The sequence below is a fragment of the Cyprinus carpio genome, chromosome B11 (genome assembly GCF_018340385.1).
Source record: "Cyprinus carpio isolate SPL01 chromosome B11, ASM1834038v1, whole genome shotgun sequence".
Classification (NCBI taxonomy): Eukaryota; Metazoa; Chordata; class Actinopteri; order Cypriniformes; family Cyprinidae; genus Cyprinus; species Cyprinus carpio.
In genome coordinates, this window is record NC_056607.1 from 15,136,040 (window position 1) to 15,155,964 (window position 19,925).

At 37.3% G+C, this 19,925-nt stretch overlaps 2 protein-coding genes across 2 annotated transcripts; both read right to left on the minus strand.

The window, feature by feature from the left end:
• Positions 1 to 312: 312 nt before the first annotated feature.
• On the minus strand, positions 313 to 5,136 carry LOC109074784 (OTU domain-containing protein 5-A-like). Its single transcript, XM_042734095.1, has 9 exons — positions 4,320 to 5,136; positions 3,712 to 3,805; positions 3,177 to 3,241; positions 2,266 to 2,422; positions 2,008 to 2,156; positions 1,398 to 1,583; positions 1,112 to 1,318; positions 928 to 1,027; positions 313 to 834 (listed from the first exon to the last, which is right to left on the minus strand). The coding sequence occupies exons 1-9, from the start codon at positions 4,866 to 4,868 to the stop codon at positions 713 to 715; spliced, it is 1,629 nt and encodes a 542-aa protein (XP_042590029.1). The 5' UTR covers positions 4,869 to 5,136; the 3' UTR covers positions 313 to 712.
• A 1,100-nt stretch (positions 5,137 to 6,236) lies between these two features.
• On the minus strand, positions 6,237 to 19,379 carry grm6b (glutamate receptor, metabotropic 6b). Its single transcript, XM_042734098.1, has 10 exons — positions 18,819 to 19,379; positions 13,793 to 14,009; positions 13,284 to 13,419; positions 12,830 to 12,984; positions 12,323 to 12,463; positions 11,970 to 12,170; positions 10,846 to 10,985; positions 10,144 to 10,767; positions 9,056 to 9,367; positions 6,237 to 7,689 (listed from the first exon to the last, which is right to left on the minus strand). The coding sequence occupies exons 1-10, from the start codon at positions 19,377 to 19,379 to the stop codon at positions 7,450 to 7,452; spliced, it is 2,727 nt and encodes a 908-aa protein (XP_042590032.1). The 3' UTR covers positions 6,237 to 7,449.
• Between the last annotated feature and the right edge of the window lie 546 nt (positions 19,380 to 19,925).

A 19,925-nucleotide genomic window follows, 5' to 3' on the forward strand; every position in this document is an offset into this window, starting at 1 on the left:
CTGAAAATGGACGTACTTTGTATAAAATGACTGTAATACTTCCGGAACTGACGTTAATAAGAAGTGTGAGAACACACTATAATTTCCTATACACTGCAGAATGTGTGTGTGTATAAAACTTCCATGGACGTAAATGTTTATATATACAATTTATACATTTATATAGCTACACAATATTTACATTTTGTACTTTACTCAAATATATATATATACATGTGGATATGTGATATATAGTATGTTATGATGTTAGTTGCATGTCTAGTATTAACTAATGAAACCTCAATTTTCACTTAAAACTTCTGGACAGTTTCAAACATTGAAGCAATTTGAATGGTTTATTGTTCATCTTTAAATAACCAAAACCTGCAGCTTGCTGTGCTGCATTGGTCGATATTGAAAAATTAGGGGAAAAAAGCAAAACATTTTCAACATTCCTATACTAATTAGTATAATTTATTCTGCTCAAATAATGAAAACACCTGATAATAATAAACAGTTGAGATTATATTTTTAATATTAATTTTACAATGTTTATTTAAACATGCCTAACTAGGTCCATGAAGCTTAATGAAATTAAGGAAAATGAGTTGGCAAAAAAATAATAATACAGTGGTATTTATAAAGAGGGGAGAGGAAGAAACATTGCAAGGTGTTGAAATATAGAAATGCAGCTGTTCTGTGGTTTGTGCCACCAGTTGTGCTGTCCAATATATCAACTGCAGTCTGGAGAAGATTCTCTGTGCATTGCATTTTTTTTCAAGCTGTCGAGGTATTCTTGTTGTGATGCAGCCAGGACTGAGGCCAGAACATCATTGTCTTCCCAATCTGTTAAACCTAAAAATGAAAACATCCAGCTAATTAACTAAGCTTGTTTAAAGACAAAGTATAGATCAACAAGCATTTATACTGAAGCATGGAATGCCTTACCGAAGGCAGTAGGTGACATCTCCTGCATTAGAGTCCTGTAGCCCAGGCTTGGGTAGAGAGACACCAGGGAAGAGTTGGCAGAAGACTGATGACTTGGACCGAAAAGAAGTCCAGGAAGAACCAGTTAGTAAGCAAGAATTGTGCATTAGCGTAAGCAATGAAAACATACACACACATACAGACCTGGGGCACATGGTGACGGGGGTTTGGGAAGAGCCAGCGAAGCTCCTGCTGGAGAGGGAGGTTTGACAGGGGGTTCAGGGTGAGCCGGGCCTGGATGATCTGGAGAGGGGGCAGAGCTGCGCTGGCGGGGAGACCGGCATCCCCAGTCCTCAAAGCCGCTGGATGTGGCAGCTGTGGCAGAACTGCAGGTGGCACTAGCTTTACGAGGCTGAATGGAAAAGGAGAGAGGGAAATGTTTCAAAGTCATTTAAATTTGCTTTGATTAGGATGGCTGGGATGGTTCATACCTGTCTTGCTTGCTTCTCTTGGTCCTGAAGCCACTGCAAGTAGGACTCACGAGCCACCTGCTCCTCGATGGCCTCATTGGTGGCCTCCCAATCTGTTGCTCTTTTCTTGTCCTCCAGCATCTGCTGCTCAATCCATGACTCCTCAGACGTCTTAATAGCATTTTTCATGAGACTCTGGTCAGCGAACTACACAGAGACAAAATAACAGATATTAAAGCAACAGTTAACCCAAAAATGTAAATGTACTCACCCTCAGGCCAGTAAAGATATAGATGAGTTTGTTTCTTTTTTGAAAATGATCTACATTCAGCATTACATTATGCTCATTGATGGATCCTCTGCAGGGAATGGGTGCCATCAGAATGGGAGTTCAAACAGCTGATAAAAACATCACAACAAACCACAAGTAATCCACACAACTTCAGTCCATCAATGAATGTATTGTGAATTGTTTACTAAATGTTCAACCCTCACTCTGATGGAACCCATGATCCATTAGTGAGCTAAATCTCTAGGGAAAAAAAAACCATCCACATCATGGTTGGCCTCTAGGTGAGTACATTTTCAGCAAATTTTCATTACTGAGTGAAAAATCACTAATGTATATTACCCCTGGTTTGAAGGAGGGGAGGCCCAGCCCCACCCCAACACTAGCCTTGTAGGGATTCACTACAGAGTTATAATGGATGTTCTTGTGGTAACTGACACGTATCGGCTCATCATTATTCTCTTGGATGCCATGGAACGTGTTTATTGGCTCTGGAAAATGGGAGTTTTCAAATAAAATTAAAACATATTTCCTCTTCTATCCTCAAATATACCACTGACAGCCAATAAGACACCAGGAATTCAACAGACATTGACTAACCTATGCCATACTGGTAAACCTCCACTGGCCGGTTGTACATTTCTGCCATGGCCTGCATCTCAATGTGGTTCCCATGACAGTTGTTCTTCCTCTTTCTGTTAATGTATGTGGTAAAGTCCTCTGTGACATAACTGGAGAAGTAATCCGCATTTTTTGTCTGAAATGTAAGTATAAACAAAAAATCAAAACTGCACTTTGTTTGATAATTAAAAAGGGTTAAATTCACACTTCAACGTTAACTATATTGTAAAATGCAAATCATTTATTCTTAAATCAGGGATGTTTTTTTTTGTTTGGTTTTGTTATTTTTCAAGTGATTCAAAGTGCCAAATGAGAGTAGAACCAGTGCTGAAACTTGTTACTCGACCCGGTGACTTTTTATTAATGGCGGTAAGAATTTGAAATTGCTAGTGCTTTAACATTACATTTCATAATATATTAAATTTGAAAATAATAATACTAATTTGTAATAATAATTTCAAAATATTTCAATTTTTTTTTTTTTTTACTTTTTTTTGATCAAATAAATTCTGCCTTGATGAGCAGAAGATATTTATTTCAAAATCAATAATAATTGTAATTTTTCCAAACTTTTGGTAGATACCTTAATAATAATAACAATTCTATATACTTTACTATAATATATTTTAGTACATTATTATTATAATATATTATATTGTTATCATGATTATAAAATACAGCTTTTTATTTTATTTTTTATTTTGACAGGAAAATGTGTATTAATACAATATAAGACAAATCTTTTAATGTGCTAAAATATATATTTGTAATAATAAAAATATATATTTGCTGGAGTGTGGCTTGTGGGCGTGACTTGGGGCTTGGTCAGATTTTCATTCTTTTTTTGTCTCTAGCTGATCACATGCCTATTAAATATTTAACTGACTCACCAGATAATCCATACACTGCTTCCGTACCACGTCATGCATATCTTGGTCACCATACACTTGATCAGCTTTAAAAAATGATAAAATGATAAAAGCACATAAACATTAAGAAAAGCTGTATTAATATATAAATGACACTAAAATAACACCGTTACATGTGTAATCCATAGTTGTCAACTGTCAATGAATTTCCATGACTTCCCCAGTCATTCGTAATTACTTTTTAAAAAATAATTGTATGCACATTGCAACTAAAAAATTTAATCCAACAACAACAACAATAATAATAACAATGACAATAATAATACAGAAATTTTAGATTTTTAAATGAAGGTTGTGATTTTTTTTTCATGAATACTTTAGGACTGAAAAAATGTTATTTGCCACTATATGGCACCTATGCACTTTAATAGCCACATGATTAAATCTGCACTACTGAACTACAATTTCAGCAAATTCAAAGCACAGCATATGTCCTTAAGGCAAACTGACTCAGCTTTCAAGTAAATAACCCCTAAATACAGGAGAGAAATATTACCGACTGCTCTGAAAAGACATGCCCCATCTTCCGTCATTTTTTTGATTTCATAGCCTTTCTTTTCCCTTAAGGCTTTCTCGAACCATTCTTCTTGCTGTAGGCCAAAAAGCAACCAGGAAAGTATATATTATAGAACAATGAGGACATAGGGAGTATTTATTTTAATCAACAAAATTGACAGTGTCCTCAAAAAGTATTTGGTCAAAAAGATTAAAATGTAGTTGATTCAAGAAAACTTCAGCTTCCAAAGAATAATAATTGACAAGCTCAGTCACCATCCAATTTAAATTTTCTTTTCATTATGTAGAGTTAGTTTTATGACGTTACGTCATACTTCTTTCTTTTTATTTCATGAAGTCAAGTTTTTATCATAATTGTGAGTAACGTATATCTTAAGAGAACCTCTATGCCTATTTCTTTTCCATCAAGAATGAATGACAGTAAACACGTTTACAATAATATAAATAATGAACATGTAGAGAGAATTTTAAACCTTTCTATTACGCTTTAGAACAGCGCCTATGCATTTAATGCATTTAAGAGGATGACACAACTGGCAACCTGTTCTTGTGCTGTCAAGTATCCTGCCAAATGGCAGCATCCAGTACCTGCTCGACTGTGGCGGGGTCCACGAGCTGTAATCTGGCCGCGTTCTCATACTCGTCCTCACTGTTGTTGCCTCCAGCTCCCTCCTCGGGTTCCGAGACTGGACTACCGCCTCCTCCTCCACCGCCGCCTCCCACTCTTCCTCCTCCACCTGTCAAACCGCTGGAGCAGACCGCCTGTCGTCTCCGCTTGCTGAGTCCGGGTCCCGAGCAGCAGCTTCCAACGCCACCTGCGCCGCAGGGCAGCTCGACGCGACCGGCGACCACAGCCGAGTTCGCGCTCCCTTCGCACTGCACGACCGGTGCTCCAGCGGTAGCGGGCTGCGGGGAGGCCGGCCGCGGGCGAGTACTCGCCTCGATCCTCCGCTCCTCTCTGGACGTGTGCGGCGTGGCCTGGTATGTCCACGGCGGCGGAGAGGCCCTGGGTCGGGACCCCGAGCGTCCTGCGAGGGGATGAGGGTGCGACTCAGAGCCGACTCGTCTGTCCGATTCGTCCGTATGATCACCGCCACCGGCGGTGGAGGCCGGTTTCTTCTTCGGGAGTATTGTCATCGCTGGCCGGCTTGCGGTGATTTGTGTTGTTATGAGTTACACACAGAGAATAAACGGCCGTTTTTGCTTGTCTATGAACAGTTTGTTCGCTGCATGTATGGCAACACCTGTCCTAACATAATACGAGGTGTCGGTGTATAAATACAGTCGTCACAGATCGAGTTTATTCCTTCGGTTTCGAGGTTTTTCTTTCGTAACAATGACCGACCAAGAGTTTGACACAAATATCAACAAATCACAACGCGATTTTACGTCACTTCCGACGCTTGCGCTGCTTCGTGTTGACAAATGGACTCATATCGCTCTGCACTGCCCCCTAACGCATTAACCCTTCTATTGCCTTAACTGTGATTTTGACCCGTTTCCAGTAAAGAAACACCACATTAGAATCAGTATTTGTGAGCGTTTAGATTGGTTTTATATATTTAAAAACACGTTTTTAAATTTTACTGTTTATATTTAAATATTTAAAAATGTTAAAGGGTTAGCCTAGGGTTAAATTTGACTCACATTTAAAGGAATAGTTCATCCAAAAATGAAAATGAATCAAATTCAGTCATTCTCATGTTGTTCCAGTCCTGTGTGAGTTTCTTTCTTCTGCTGATCACAAACAATATTTTGAAGAATGTTGGTAGCCAAACAATTGATGGTAGCCATTGACTTCCTTTTTTTTTCTTTGATGAAGTCAGTGGCTACTGTCAACATTTTAGTTATCCAAATTCTTCAAAATATCTTCTTTTGTGCTCAACAGAAAAAATAATATAAAAACACATACATGTTTGGAACGACATGAGGGTGAATTTTCATTTTTGGCTGAACTATGCCTTTAAAGAGGTAATAAGTGTGTCTCATATATTTCATTCACCAACACTGCTGAAGTTTGATTCTGATTGGTTCACAATCATCCTATAATTGCACGGTTATGAACTAGTTCCAAGTTTCTTGACCATGTTATCAATTTTCCACATTTTTCAGCTATTTCTAAACACCTACATAGCATACTATAGCAAAAGAACTGGAGAAATCATACAGCAGTCAATCAAATTGTATAAACATGACAATTATTTTCTATCCTTACATTTAATGTCTATAAAAAGCATGTTTTCTCTCTTTTTGTTTGCCCAAAAATTGCTTAAAAACAGTCCAAGCCTAGTTCTAGTTCAACAGTGATGCTTTCATAGAGTAATAGAGGTTACTGGCAATCCCCAGAGTAACAGAACCATTGTATGTAATTTTCTTTTAAAACACTATGAGAACAAGAAACTTTCACAATCATACTGGTTTCTATAGAGTAACATGATTTCTTCAATTTCCACTTAATTTTTTCAGGTTTTTATTAAATCATTTTTCCAACATGCATTCAATCAATACATTTTTATTCCAGTGCTCTTTTATATTTCTTAAATTAAAACAAGACATCAACAAAAAATATCAAGGCTAACTAAGCCAACTTAGAACCTGAGTTTACAGTAACTGCATGGTCATCATTTAATAATAACTGCTTCTTGAAGTGGTACAAGTAATTAAACTAAAATGCATGGTCCCCCTCCCCACGCTTTACTAAGATACGAGTAACTTTCGCTGAAAGCCAGCTGCATGTGACATAAAAGGATCTCAGTCTCTAAAATGTTATGATTTTAATTTAAATTAACCAATAAATACTTATCAATAGAATATATTTGGTTTAAAAACAGTATCACTTGGTAAGCTCAAGGAAACATAAAACCTCTGACCAAAACTTTGTTGTTTCATTACAGATTGTCATAGCTTTTCTATAATTTTTAATAAATATGTTTAAGAATACAGGATATTGCCTATGAGGACTGCACACAAGACACTTAAAACATTTATTTTGAAAAAAAGTTATGGCACATTTTTAAAAGCAAAGAGTTCAAAGAGTGTTCACTCCAGCTGTTGAAACACATCTGATCCCAACATTGTCTTTGTAGCTCTGATAGTCTCGTTTGATCTTTTATGATATATATTTAGGATAAGGGGACAAGGATGGATATGACATTGAAACTGAACGTGTCTCACTGATGTGTGCCCAAGTTTAAGTCCGATTTCATTTGGACACATCAGATACAAACACTTAGTCCTTCAAAAAATGCTGGTGGAAGAAATTTTCTATTGTTTTTTGTTGTTTTTTTTTCTCCAAAGGGACCCTGTATGGACACTGATGTCTTCTTCGTCATCAATTCATGAATCTATAATTTTAACTCAATTGGTGATGCCGTGATGACAAGGGAAATATTAAAGGGAACACATATTTTCAGTCTCAAAGCTGATGTGAGAGTTCCACATCACAAAGAATCCATTGATCCTCTAATTTCTGCACATATTGTACTATTCATTTACACATTATATTAGTGTTTTTCTCACCCAGACTCTTGTATTGCAGATATAAAAAAAAAATCAGCGCATCTTCTGGTGATCCTCATCCATTAGTGGTTGCAAAATGAATGATTTAGCAAGCAGCAGTTTGCCTTGACTATTTCTCAGACTACTTCATTAAGATGTACACAGCCCTGAACACAGATAGCACATGTTATATTTCTGTTAATAAACAAATACTTGGTCTTTATTTGGATCTATCTGGTTCAACTTTGGTCTCTCCGTTCTGCTTGTCGCTGGATTTCTGTGAGAGATGAGTGGAAACGGTGGCTGCCTGGACCACGGCTTTGAAGCTGCGCTTGCGCTTCTGAACATTCTGCTCTGGGTGGAAGATGATGACATAGACTTTGGGGATGTACAACATGCCCAGGGACACCGTGGCGCTCAAACTCATGGACACGGTCAGCGTGGTGGTCTGAATGAACATCTGGTTCAGGGCAGAAAAAAGATTAAGAGTAATATTTTAGCCTGGCCTCAGCCATGACCTATCACATGATTTAGATCAGCCGTCAGGGCTTTAGCACTGAGATATCACTGCACATTACACATATATATAAACTCTGTTGATTGTCACAATGCATTTCCTGGAAATCAGTATAATGATTATTAATCATGTAAGACAAAGCGCTGAAATCAGCCACGTGCAAATAATTCCATCAGTTTATGCATGTGTATTGCGAACCAAAAAACCGACTCCTTATATCATGTGTTTATTGCAATGTGAGTTATTTATTTAATTTAGTTCACTTATGATATATAAATACTGTAATAGGGATCTTTTATATTTCATGAGATTATGCAGCATACAACAAATAATTACTGCTTTAAGTTTAAAATGCTGTTAAAAATGTCACACAAGAAGCTGTGATGGTAAAACAGTTTTTTTCCCCTTATTAGAAATATAAAGATAAGCAAACTATACTTCAAAATCTAAACTCAATATGATAAAATGTAAGATAGCAGCACATAAATATATACTGCAGCCCGCTGTATAGTCTGGTATTTTATTCTTCCATGCTCTTCTTTTCATTTACAAGAAATGAAAAGACTTGAAGACCACCTGAGGGCCAAAAGCTTTGCGGTTGACCGGCCACTAAAAGACCTCTCTATTAGTCAGAGTATACTTTCCATTTTTAAATCCCTGTGCTTTGTAAGCAAAACCATCCCCCACAGAATGAATAGATGTGAAAAATTGAATGACTAAATGCATGAAGTGTGGCTAGCACCCGAACAGCTTTTAGGCCAACACAAAACGGCACCACAATTAAATAGCAATTAAGTTAACCTGATATTAGATACAGTTTTTTAGGTTTCTATTATCTGATTATGGTTCAAGCATTCACAAGAAAATGTTGCAGCATCATTAACTGAAACAGAACCGTCTAATCTAGTGAAATGCATGTCTAGACACTCTCAGGGTAAAGATCATATTCCTGTATGACAGGTTAATATCAGGCACTAGTGAATCTTCTACACTAATATCAAGGTAGCAAGACTCAGGATTTTATATGAATGACTACATCTAGGAACAGATATGGCAAAAGACCCAACCATAAATAGTCAAGCAATAGTGAAATGATTGCAATGTATGTGACACATGTATCTCCAGTAATATTAGTTAAATTAAATGCAAAATACTGTAGTTAGTACGAAAATGATATGATTGTTTTAAATGTATCCTTAGGTCTAATTTTAATGTGTTTTTACATAGTAAAATATGTAGTAACGGAAAAACAAAAAGTACAACTATTGAGTTATTGCCTATTAAAATCTATATTATATTAACAATTTACCTTTTCTGTGGATTGTGATGTGCCAAAAAATATGGGCACAAAGGCCAGCCAGATGATACAGGTGGTGTACATGGTGAAGCCGATGGGTTTGGCCTCATTGAAGGTCTCAGGAACCCCTCTGCTCTTAATGGCATAGACTGTACATGTGACCATCAGCACCATACTGTAGCTCAGACAGCCAATCAGAGACAGATCTGACATATCACATTTCAGGATCCCACGTGCATACTCAGGGTTGGGGGGACGTAACTCATCAAAGTCGACAGTCGTGTGAGGGGGAACCACTCCAAACCAAATGAAAACACCCAGGAGCTGTGAGCAGAAGAGAGGTAGGAATGAATGTTTATACAAGATTAATGTCTGTATTTCTAAGTTACAAGACTTCAACTCCAACAATTCTCTGAGCAACTTTGTGAAGGAGACCATGTTTCTTAATGTTTCCTCAAAAAATATGCATTAACAACGTTAATGGAACACCAAAAAAGTGAAGAGCTTTCAGTGAAATTACTGCACCTCCACGCTACACTCAAAATATTGCTTCATTAATTATTCAATGCACAAGAAGTTCTCAGACAAAAATGTCTTTCGGGAACATAGAGCAGAGTGACAACCCTGTAAACATCTTGCACAGCAGTTACTCTGAACAAGAGTAAGTTAAGCATAGATTATTATGCAAATAATTTAAATTAACATTGACTCATGTTGAGCTATTATTACAGACCACTTTTTATATGTTAATTATTATATAAATAAAATAATGTATTGTTAAAAATAATAATAATTTTCATTTTCAACAAACAAAATTGCAAAAAATCTGTTGAACACTTATGAATACCCCAAAACATTAATTCATCACATATGGGAATATAATAAAGCTACATATTATAAGAGAATATATAAAACTTTTACTGAATGAGGAAAAACAATAGTTCACCTTCAAAATGCATGTTGCTCAAGGTCTGGTAACATGCTTTGATTGAATAAAAGCATCTGCTAAATGAAGAAATGTAAATTTATCATATGTATATATATATATATTTATATATATATATATATACACACACACAAACACACACACACACACACACCTGTACTGAGATCAAAATAAATGTGATGATCAGCTGGGATGACGGGCTGATAAATTTTGGTGGTGTGACTGATTTCTTTCCCTGCTCAAAGATCCTGTAGATCCGATTTGTTTTGGTGAGCATGGCAGAATAACTGATGCTCATGCCCAGCCCCAAAAACAGCCTGCGAAATGCACAGACCACCGTGCTCGGCTCAGCGATCATGAGAAAGGTAATAAGATAGATGAGGAAGATGCCTGTCAGGAGAACATAGCTGAGCTCTCGGCCCGAAGCGCGGACTATGGGGGTATCGTTAAAGCGGATGAAGGTGATGATGACTCCAGATGTAGCAAGAATGCCCAGCACTGCCAGAAATACTGGGATGATGGCCCACGGAGAGCTCCACTCCAGCTTAATGATGGGAGTGGGACGGCAGCTTGTGCGGTTAGGAGTGGGCCTCATGTCAAAGGGGCACGTATCGCAGTTAAACTCATCCAGGAGGTACTGATAGCCGTCACATAGCTCACAGTGCCAGCAGCACGGCACACCCTTCACCATCCTCTTCCTCTCCCCAGACTCGCAGGGAAAACTGCAAACCGAGTCTGGAACCAGTTTATCCCCTCCAGACCACTGCATGTCTTCAGCCTTACAGAAAAGAGAGGAAAATTTCAATAACATGCATTCAAAAATGTTGCAATCTACCAAGGGGCTTAACACGCTTACATTGAGTCGTAAGTGGTTGGTCCACTGGCCAATGATTTTATATCCCGAGTTGGTGGTATTAGAAAGCTGGTACTGGAAGATATCGTATCGTCCTGGGGCATCACCGTTTTCATTAAACATCACACCTGTCCCAGCACTGCCTCAGAGTAAACACAGGGTTTTGAAATTCAACATCACTACTTATTACTTCAAATGCAATCATTTGAAACAAGAGAATAGAAACGACCCACTTCAAGGGCATAAAATTGCACTAATGTGTAGAAATACATGTTTTGGCACACCCTTTGATTTTAAAGTAAAATTGTCAAATGTAACTTTAAAGGTGACTTTTTTGCTTACAAGAAAATATAGTGTTCTCAGATGTAATTCTGCGGAGATAGATGTCACAACAACGCAAACTTAATCTCATGTTCCTTTCGATTTATAAACCGCAAATCATGAGGGGCAAGGTCTCCATGCGGCGTGTTTTGTTCCCCTTAAGCTTTCAAAGCAGAAAAGAATTCCATAGAAGAGCGTGAGGACGTCCACTGTGCGTAAACTGAATAGCTGTGCTTTTCACAGAAATCTCTCAGGAGCGAGTAACGGAAAGAAAAGGGATTTTCATCAAATGATAGCACTGAAAAAAGAAATGCGCCTTGTGTTTGGAGAGAGGCTGCCCTAGGGAGAATGAAAGACAAGGAGAGAGACGAGTGGAGGGGGTTAAAACAAGTATGTGCGCTGCTGTATTGTGCATTAGTGGATCTCTTCAGGCTGGGATTGAATGCTGACCTCTCTCGCCCCACTCTGACTAACCCATGGGACTCACAGCCCTCCTCCTTGGAAACAGCAGCTTCGTTTCTGGCCTTTTCCCTCTCGTGGAAACTACTCTGCACCTATTTTCACCTGTCAGTCTCACAATAAAATCTCAAACCTTCGATTTGAGATTGTTTATTATGTGTAATCTTCCTGGCAGATTCAAACAAAAGCGTTCCTCGGAAATAAAATGACATTTAAATTCCTGTGATGTTCATAAGTCTTGCACTGTATGAATGCAAACCCATTACTGAAGTTCGGACTGTTTCAAGGTCTCTTCGCAATGTTTGGAATGGCTCACATGCTTCAGCTCTGTCCTTGAGAAGGCTTACCATTAAAATTGACGGCACGGATGTAACTCAGCAGCATTCTTCCATCCACCGGGTCCATTTTGTCACAAATGCCCATCGAACCTGGACAGAGGTCAATGTGCATGCTATGGAGTGCATAGGCCATGGCGTACACGGCGTCAATCACAAACTGCACCTTCCCTTCCTGCTCATATGCCGAATCCCGGCTGATTCGTTCCTCTCCTGAAAGACAGAAAGCAACAAGACAGGAATCTAAAAGCTTTGTTGAGGGAATAATCAACTTAGATGTGCTTTACACGTCTTAAAGGCATATGAACCTATGATAATTCAAGTACTACTGCTTTTATGGGAGCAATTTGGAGCAATTTCCTTGCCTGTGCATTTCCTCAGCCCGCTGTTGCCTCGGATTCCAGGCCGTGTCAGTTTGCATTTAAAGTCATCCTCCCAGAACTCAGCGAACCAGATGTTCCTCCTGTTGTTTTCCAGTGATCTTGTTGTGAAGTACTGGTCAAACCCTGAGAAACAGATTAAAGGGGCATGAAAAAATTTAACATTTGTGTAATCATTACAAAACCTTGAGCGGTTATTTTCTCTCTATGGAACACATAAGCAGAATTTTTGTGTTTTCTTTGTCATTTCCAACTATAGTTGTATAGCAAAAGCTGCATAACTATTCTTCAAAAATGTTTGTGTTTCACTTTCACAGAAAAAAAACTGGATACAGGTTTGGAATGACATGGATGATTACAGTGTTTTTGGTTGAACTATCCTTATAAGTACGAAAATGTTACCTAACACTGCATTTAGATGGATTTTAGATTTTCTCTTTTAATTATCAAGCCTTCACTGATTTTACAATGGCCTGTGCTATCATTTCATACCATCAATGGATGCCCGCTTGGGGAGGATAGTAACCGCACCCTCAGCCACATCTTCCAGGTTTAGAATGGGTGAGTTTTTTGCTCCCCAGCTATCAGATCCCACAAACAAAAAGTGACCTGTAAGATTGGCTTTTTTTGCTGCTTCCAGGACACGCCTACAATAAAAGAATACAGAAATATCAGACAACTCACAAAAGGCAGGTTTAATAAGGATGAGGAAAATCAGATCCATTATACAGTAGTTAGGAATCTGTTGATTACTGCTGAATAAAAACTGTTTTCAGCATTGATAATAATAAGAAATGTTTCTTGAGCACCAAATCAGCATATTAGAATGATTTCTGAAGGATCATGTGACACAGATTTGCCATCATAGAAATAAATTATATAATTTTTTTTTATATATAGCTCCTGCCTCAGAGAGATTCAGATTTACTACTGCAAGACTACTCACTTGATGTCATCTTCATTAGCGAAGATAATAACCCCTCTGGCATTGGATGTCTCCATTAGCCTTTTGATGATCTTGTCAAACTCTCCTGGTCTTGGCTCCCTAGGAATTTTAATAGTCTGTGCGATGCAAAGACCTCCTGATTAAAAATATAAAAGGATAGACAGTTCTGAAGGACTTGAAGGACATTAATAAAAGAATGTTGATTGCAAGGTATTTTAACTGAATATGACATGCAGGTCAGTCTGTAGCATATCTATCATTACATCTAGGTGACTAGTAACTTGTTTACACAGAGAAAATCACATGAAACCTTTATGGCCTGATCATTATGCACATGAAACCTTTATGTTTTATGGCCTGATCATTATCCTCTTTCCTCATCAAATACAACACCAGACGTGTTAAATCCTGGGATAGACTGTGATAAATTCCACTTCAGTTATGGAAAATTAGGGTTGGGTAAATTAAGCTACAACTAAAGCACACACACACAATTCAGTTTTCTGTACCTGCTTCCCTGGATATCTGGATGAAAGCATCTACACCACTCTCTCCATAGTTGCCCTCAGATGCCAGAGTAGAAACATAGTTCCAGCCCATGGCTTTGACGATGTCTACCATCGCCTGGGCTTGGAAGGAATCAGGCGGCACGACTCGGGAGAAAAAGTCATAGCGATTGTTGTCACTAAGCTCAGGTGCTGTTGAAGCATAACTGATCTGAGGTATCTGTGAAATGGAAGATACATAACACATCAGTGAGCAACAGGACTTACTTTGCGCCCTTTTCACATACATGTAGCTGCTGCAAAAATTGTGAACATCATGAATATCTCTGATCTGCAAAAATGATTTTACTGGCTTTTGTAAACAGATAAATTCAATTACACATCAGGATAATGAACATTTTGCTGAAATGCATGTTTTACTCTTTGTATCATTACATCTGTTTGCAGGTTTGTTCATTAAGTGTTGGGGGTTTATGTCACATTGCTACACCAGTAGGTGACAACAAGTGACTGTCTTTTTAGTGAATCATTAAAACATTTACTCAACTGAATTGTGCAAAACATTGGCGACATTCATACAGTAGGCAAAAACAATATGAGTAGTATGTCATTCACAGTATTCATAAAAGTGTTTGCAAAAAGTCAGTGCAATTTCACTAGCCCACAAGGCCATGGGAGAGGATTTGTGAATGGCACTAAAGCAATGTAACAGATGCTGGTTGATCACATAATGATGGATATAGTATGTCAAGATTACATTCATACCATATAGAACATGCTTCTTCAGTGGTTACAAAGTTAGTACTTATTTGAAACAATTGCCTACTCGAGTATGCAATTTTGGATGAAGCTATTTGTGTTTCAGATAACAAAATAAGTGTCACTGAATCATTCACTTCACCAGTTTGTTCAAAAATACTGATTCGAAAAAAAAGGTCGCCTGGAGACTATTTCTGATGGCAGAGCGACAATAGACAACATATCTGGAAATACTAGGTCTAAGATACTGTCTACACACAAAAGCAACTGGTGTAGAAAAAATTCACTCAGTAATTGCTAGTAAATTTCACATAATTTTGTGAATTTTGCATAACACATATTCCAATAAACTTTGATTTATTTACAACTTTGCACATTTGTTGTAGTAATATTGTCCTAGCAAGCCTCCTACAGCAAAACAACCCTAGCATTAGTGATAGAGTTTGCTGTAGCTCATAAAAAAATCCTGGGGAAATACATATGGCACGAGCTACCACTATTAAAGCATTTGTTTGTTAAAAAAAAAAAAAAGGATGAGAAGATTAATTTACTGTTGTGCTAGTTTCTTAATGACGCAGCTGATGTCACTGGACTAGGCTTTGCACAGACTAATGTCTGCCGAGCCTGTGTGGCTTAATAAAAGGTTCTTTAAAGAAGCAGGCCAGCGGACTGTGAGGAAAAGGTGGATACAGACCGGAGAAGGAGAGAAGAGGGAGAGGACCATTTGACAGATTATCTGGAAGGATTAGAGGGGTTTTAGCCAAATTACGTTAAGCACAGAGGGAGAGAGACAGATCAAGAGACAAGGTTGCCATTTCTCAGCCATAAGCCATACAATATATTTAATTCTACTAGCTCACATGCTACGACAGATTTAAACCGCCCCTCCCCCATCATACAACATATACATTACAGTCTGTGGATCAACACTGTTGAACACCCATGACTGTCCAGACACTTGTTACATCGTGCATGAGAAACAACAATATTCAAAGTTTGCAATGCATTCCCCATCCAAATGCAATTCTAAAACATTAGAATGCAAATATACAAAGGAAAAAATGGATATAGGAGGTTGTTGCTAAAACATTTACTGATACTGATTTGTTGCTATGCACCATAAACATTACAGCCTTCAAGCCTTTCCACACTTGAGTCATGTCAACATTAACAGCAATCACATGCAAACATTTCCTGGAAGTGTTTCAACATATGTTCCCTAAGCATTTATTCTTGTGAAAATATGAACATCTGCTTTATTTTGTCATGATCTGACCCTTAAAAGTGAATTTCACTGGTGGCCGGATATAACCCAAAATATTCAGGTTGATTCATCCAGATTAAATAATATTTCCAATTAAAAAAAAACGTTCATTTAAAATACATTTTAGGTTGCCTGACATTTATTATTATTATTATTATTACTACTATTATTATTATTATTTTAGTATAGGATACTCCATGATTTATTAAAGATTTACAATATAATGATAAAAGGTTTTTGTTTTTTAAGGAAATTCCAAATTATTCTTTTAAAAGTGACAGCTTTGCAAGATAAAATCCAATTAAGAAAAGAAAAAACTTGTACTCATTAAATTTTTAGATTGCACTTAATCCAATTATACAAAAATCTGCTTAAGGCCGAATGTCATACACCTACCAAATGCATCAGATATAGAATGGTTGGTGTATGTTTGTCTGTGGGAAGACATCTTGTGTTGTCGTTAAAACAAAATTTTCTGGATTTGTGAATAATATTATTAAGAGAATGTGAGACCAAGGGACTAAGTGCCACCCATAAAGGCTGGCTATCTGTCCGTGTCAATCAATCTGCTAAAGTTCCACATTCATTCAGCTAAAGCAACAGAGCAGAAGCTGCTTGTAGCTGATAACAGGGCAGCTGCATTTTTGGGCTCATGTGTAATTTCCCATCAGGAGTCTGAGCTGGTGAGTGGGCTTTAATGGAGAGCAGATCCTCCGTAATGCTGTAGTTAATATCTGCCATCCTCAGTTTCTACTTGCCAGAACTCAGTAAAGAACATGGACATAAACTAATATGAAGATCAGCATTTATAGAAAAAGATTCAAGATGACACTTTGATGCTTTCTACATTTTTAATCTCTGTGTGATTTAATATTTGTGGTATGTCCATACACACTGTGCTTTTTAATGAATCGTTTTAAACTATTATATTATTAAACTATTAATTTTATTTATAAGACTTTAAGATTTTAATTGTATTTGACATTTTGCACTAAACATTATGAATCGAATTAGCTGTTTGGTTGAAATTATAGTTTTAATGATGGAAAAAACAACTTGGCATTACACCAGGGTAAAACAGGGTACAATTTTTTTTATAATACAGTAGATATCATCATACTTCCCCAGCTGGTTAATCACAGTACATTAAGATAATTGTTTCGCATTACAGGTTTTCTGAAATGTTATGTTAAAATAGGAAAATGAGGCGATGTCTAAATATGCACTAATTTGCAAATCTGAACACTGGATAATGCCATGTTTGAAATTCTTGTTTCATTTTGTTTACATATTAAAATTATAGGCTACAGTGAGGATTTTAGATATCAGTCCATATATCAGAAAATACTGTCAACAACCAGAAATCTGCTTTAAGGAATTAAAGTAACATATAAATCAGACAAATTATATATGAACAACTCCCTCTGTGAATACATTCAAAATATAGATAACAAAATAAAGAATAAAACTAGTAGTTTGGTGTATATAAGTGTTGTTAAATTGGAGAATTCTGGTTCAGTGAATGAGGGAAAAAAAAGCTTGCTTTAAAGATATGTATTCTAATTGAAATATACAGAAGCAAATAGAAAAAGTATAACAAAATAAAAGAATTTTTGATGCAAAAGAAGAAGATTAAGATGTTATGGAAGCAAAAAATAATCCAAAATCTAATAATTGACAACTACATGAAAAAAACAATAGTGTAGTGTTTTGCCTTTCAGAGGAAATATATAAATATCAAGATTTTTGCAAGTCCGGGCGATGCTTTTTAATCCAGCAAATATTTCTCAAGGTTCCTTTGGAATAATTTCCAATATTCTCAAAAGGCAATTTTTTTTTTAGATATGATTGTTTTAGCTATCCATTCCAGAATGTATCACTAAAAGTAATGAATTACCACAGTAAAATATGATTAGGATGCACAAAATTCCAGGTATAATGTCCTGAGAGAAACCTAACTGAGCTCTGACTAAGACATTTTTTGTGAATTGTTTATCTTCTCTGAAACTGTGATGACTGAAAATGATTGCAGATAACTCCTGGGTGAGGTTATCAGCTCACACACAAAAACACATACAGCCTAGAGCAGTGACCACACACTGACGATTAAAATGAATAAATAAAAAAATGATAAAAAGTGGCAGAGGGCGGAATGAAATTGAATGTAGCTCAGGTGTAGGATTTGCAAGCTGAATGACGATCTGAAAATGAGAAGGGATTTGAAATTAAATGACATGCACACAGCATATTTCACCTTCGTGGTTGTCAATGTTTTAAAGACACAGGTCAATGGTGTGCACAATGCAAAACTGCTTTTCACTTCAAGGAAAATCTGATGCACTCTCTCTCAGAACAAAATAAAGGAAGAATCTATATTGTTTAAGAAGCTCTTGCTGAGAGGCCAGTGAGCTGAAACACAATCCAAACCTTTTAACAGAATTAGTTATACTTCCTGTAGCACTAGCCCTATCTGCAGTGCTGCAGATTCCAGTCTTGCAGCAACACCATGCAAGAGCTCCTCACAAAACAGAAGGGAATCCAATGACAATGATTTCAAATACAACACAAAGGCTCTTTTCTCAAAATTCGCTTTTTTCTCATGCATTGTGTATGAAATCCTCACTTCAATTGCCCCAAACTTTGCAGTTTTATTCCTATCTATATTCTGAAGGTTCTGATTTATGAAGTGATAAAAAGAAATATTTCCCTTAAGAAATTTAAACTTGGCTTTATCTAATGTTCAGATTTCTGTTCTGGAATGTATGCAGATGAGTGCATATTTAATTAGGCAACTCCCTCATTTGCAATAAAAAATTTCAGAAAATTTACAATAATACGAGACAATTGTCTTAATGTACTGTCAATAATAAGCTGCTAGGGAAAGTATGGTGATTTATAATAGTATTTTTTCCCCACCTGCCTTGAACCCTTTCTGAAGCCTGAAACTGAAGGAATCAAGAAAATGTAGTTCATTAAAATTAAGTTAGCTAAAAAGATCTCTCTCACCGCAAATAGACGAAGAACATTGGCCACCATTATGGACACTGAGCTGGCCGAAGCCCCGATGACCCCTACCACTCGCTCCGGTTTTGGGATGATAGGCGGTTCTCCATTGGAACATCGGACATCTGAGTTGTCCTTCTGGATGAGGGCCTGGACAAAGGTGAGGGACTGTTCCAGCGCATACGTATCCCTGGAGCACGTGTCCAGTATCCTGGCACCCAGAGTGATGTTTGGCAGCAGGTCAGGGTCGCTGTTGATCTGGTCTAGTGCATACAACATGGCCTCCATACGATGGATCCCTTTCTCCTTCTTGATTTCCCCACATGGAACACCAGCGGGGCCCCTGGAATGCACTGGAAAAAGGCCTCCCAGAGTGATGTCACCCTCTATCTTTATGGAATGAGGTTGGGTTTCTGAGGAGGCCCAGGTTTCTGGAGTAAATCCCATCATCACTATCCACATGACATGAACCAAGGAGCCCACGTGTTGCCCGGGTGCCCCGCTGATCCTGCGGTGATGACATAGTGATGATGCGTGGTGCTGTGATGTCATAGTTGCTGCCATGCAAGTGGCTGGTTCTACTACAGCACAATGCTTTCTTCTCTACCTGTGTCTCCTATGAAGAAATGAGACAGAAGGTATACATGAAAATATGTATAAAACATACCTTGCGACAACATTGCTTTGCAGATAGAATGTGTGATAGAGCAGCTGAATATTTGACCTCTTGACCCACACTCATTGATATTAAGATTAAATTAAAAACTGCTGAGGAAACCTTTTCAATTAAATATAATACATTTTATTAAATAAAATAACTACAGTATATAATATATACTTTATAAAGTAGAATAATTTGTAGAAAGATTTTTAAGGGGAGACACTGCAGGCAAAAACACAGTTTTTTCATGCACCTGTCAATTTTTAGATTTTGGGCTTTTTGGCTTTTCATAAAGTGTTTCAGACTTATGGAAAGAAAACATCCAAAAGACACTTAGGTTTTTTTTTTTTTTTTTTTTTTTTTTTTTTTTTTTTTTTTTTATATATAGCACTTTATCTATTTGTGTCAATAGATTTGATTAAAGATGTGATAAATTATGATGCCTATTT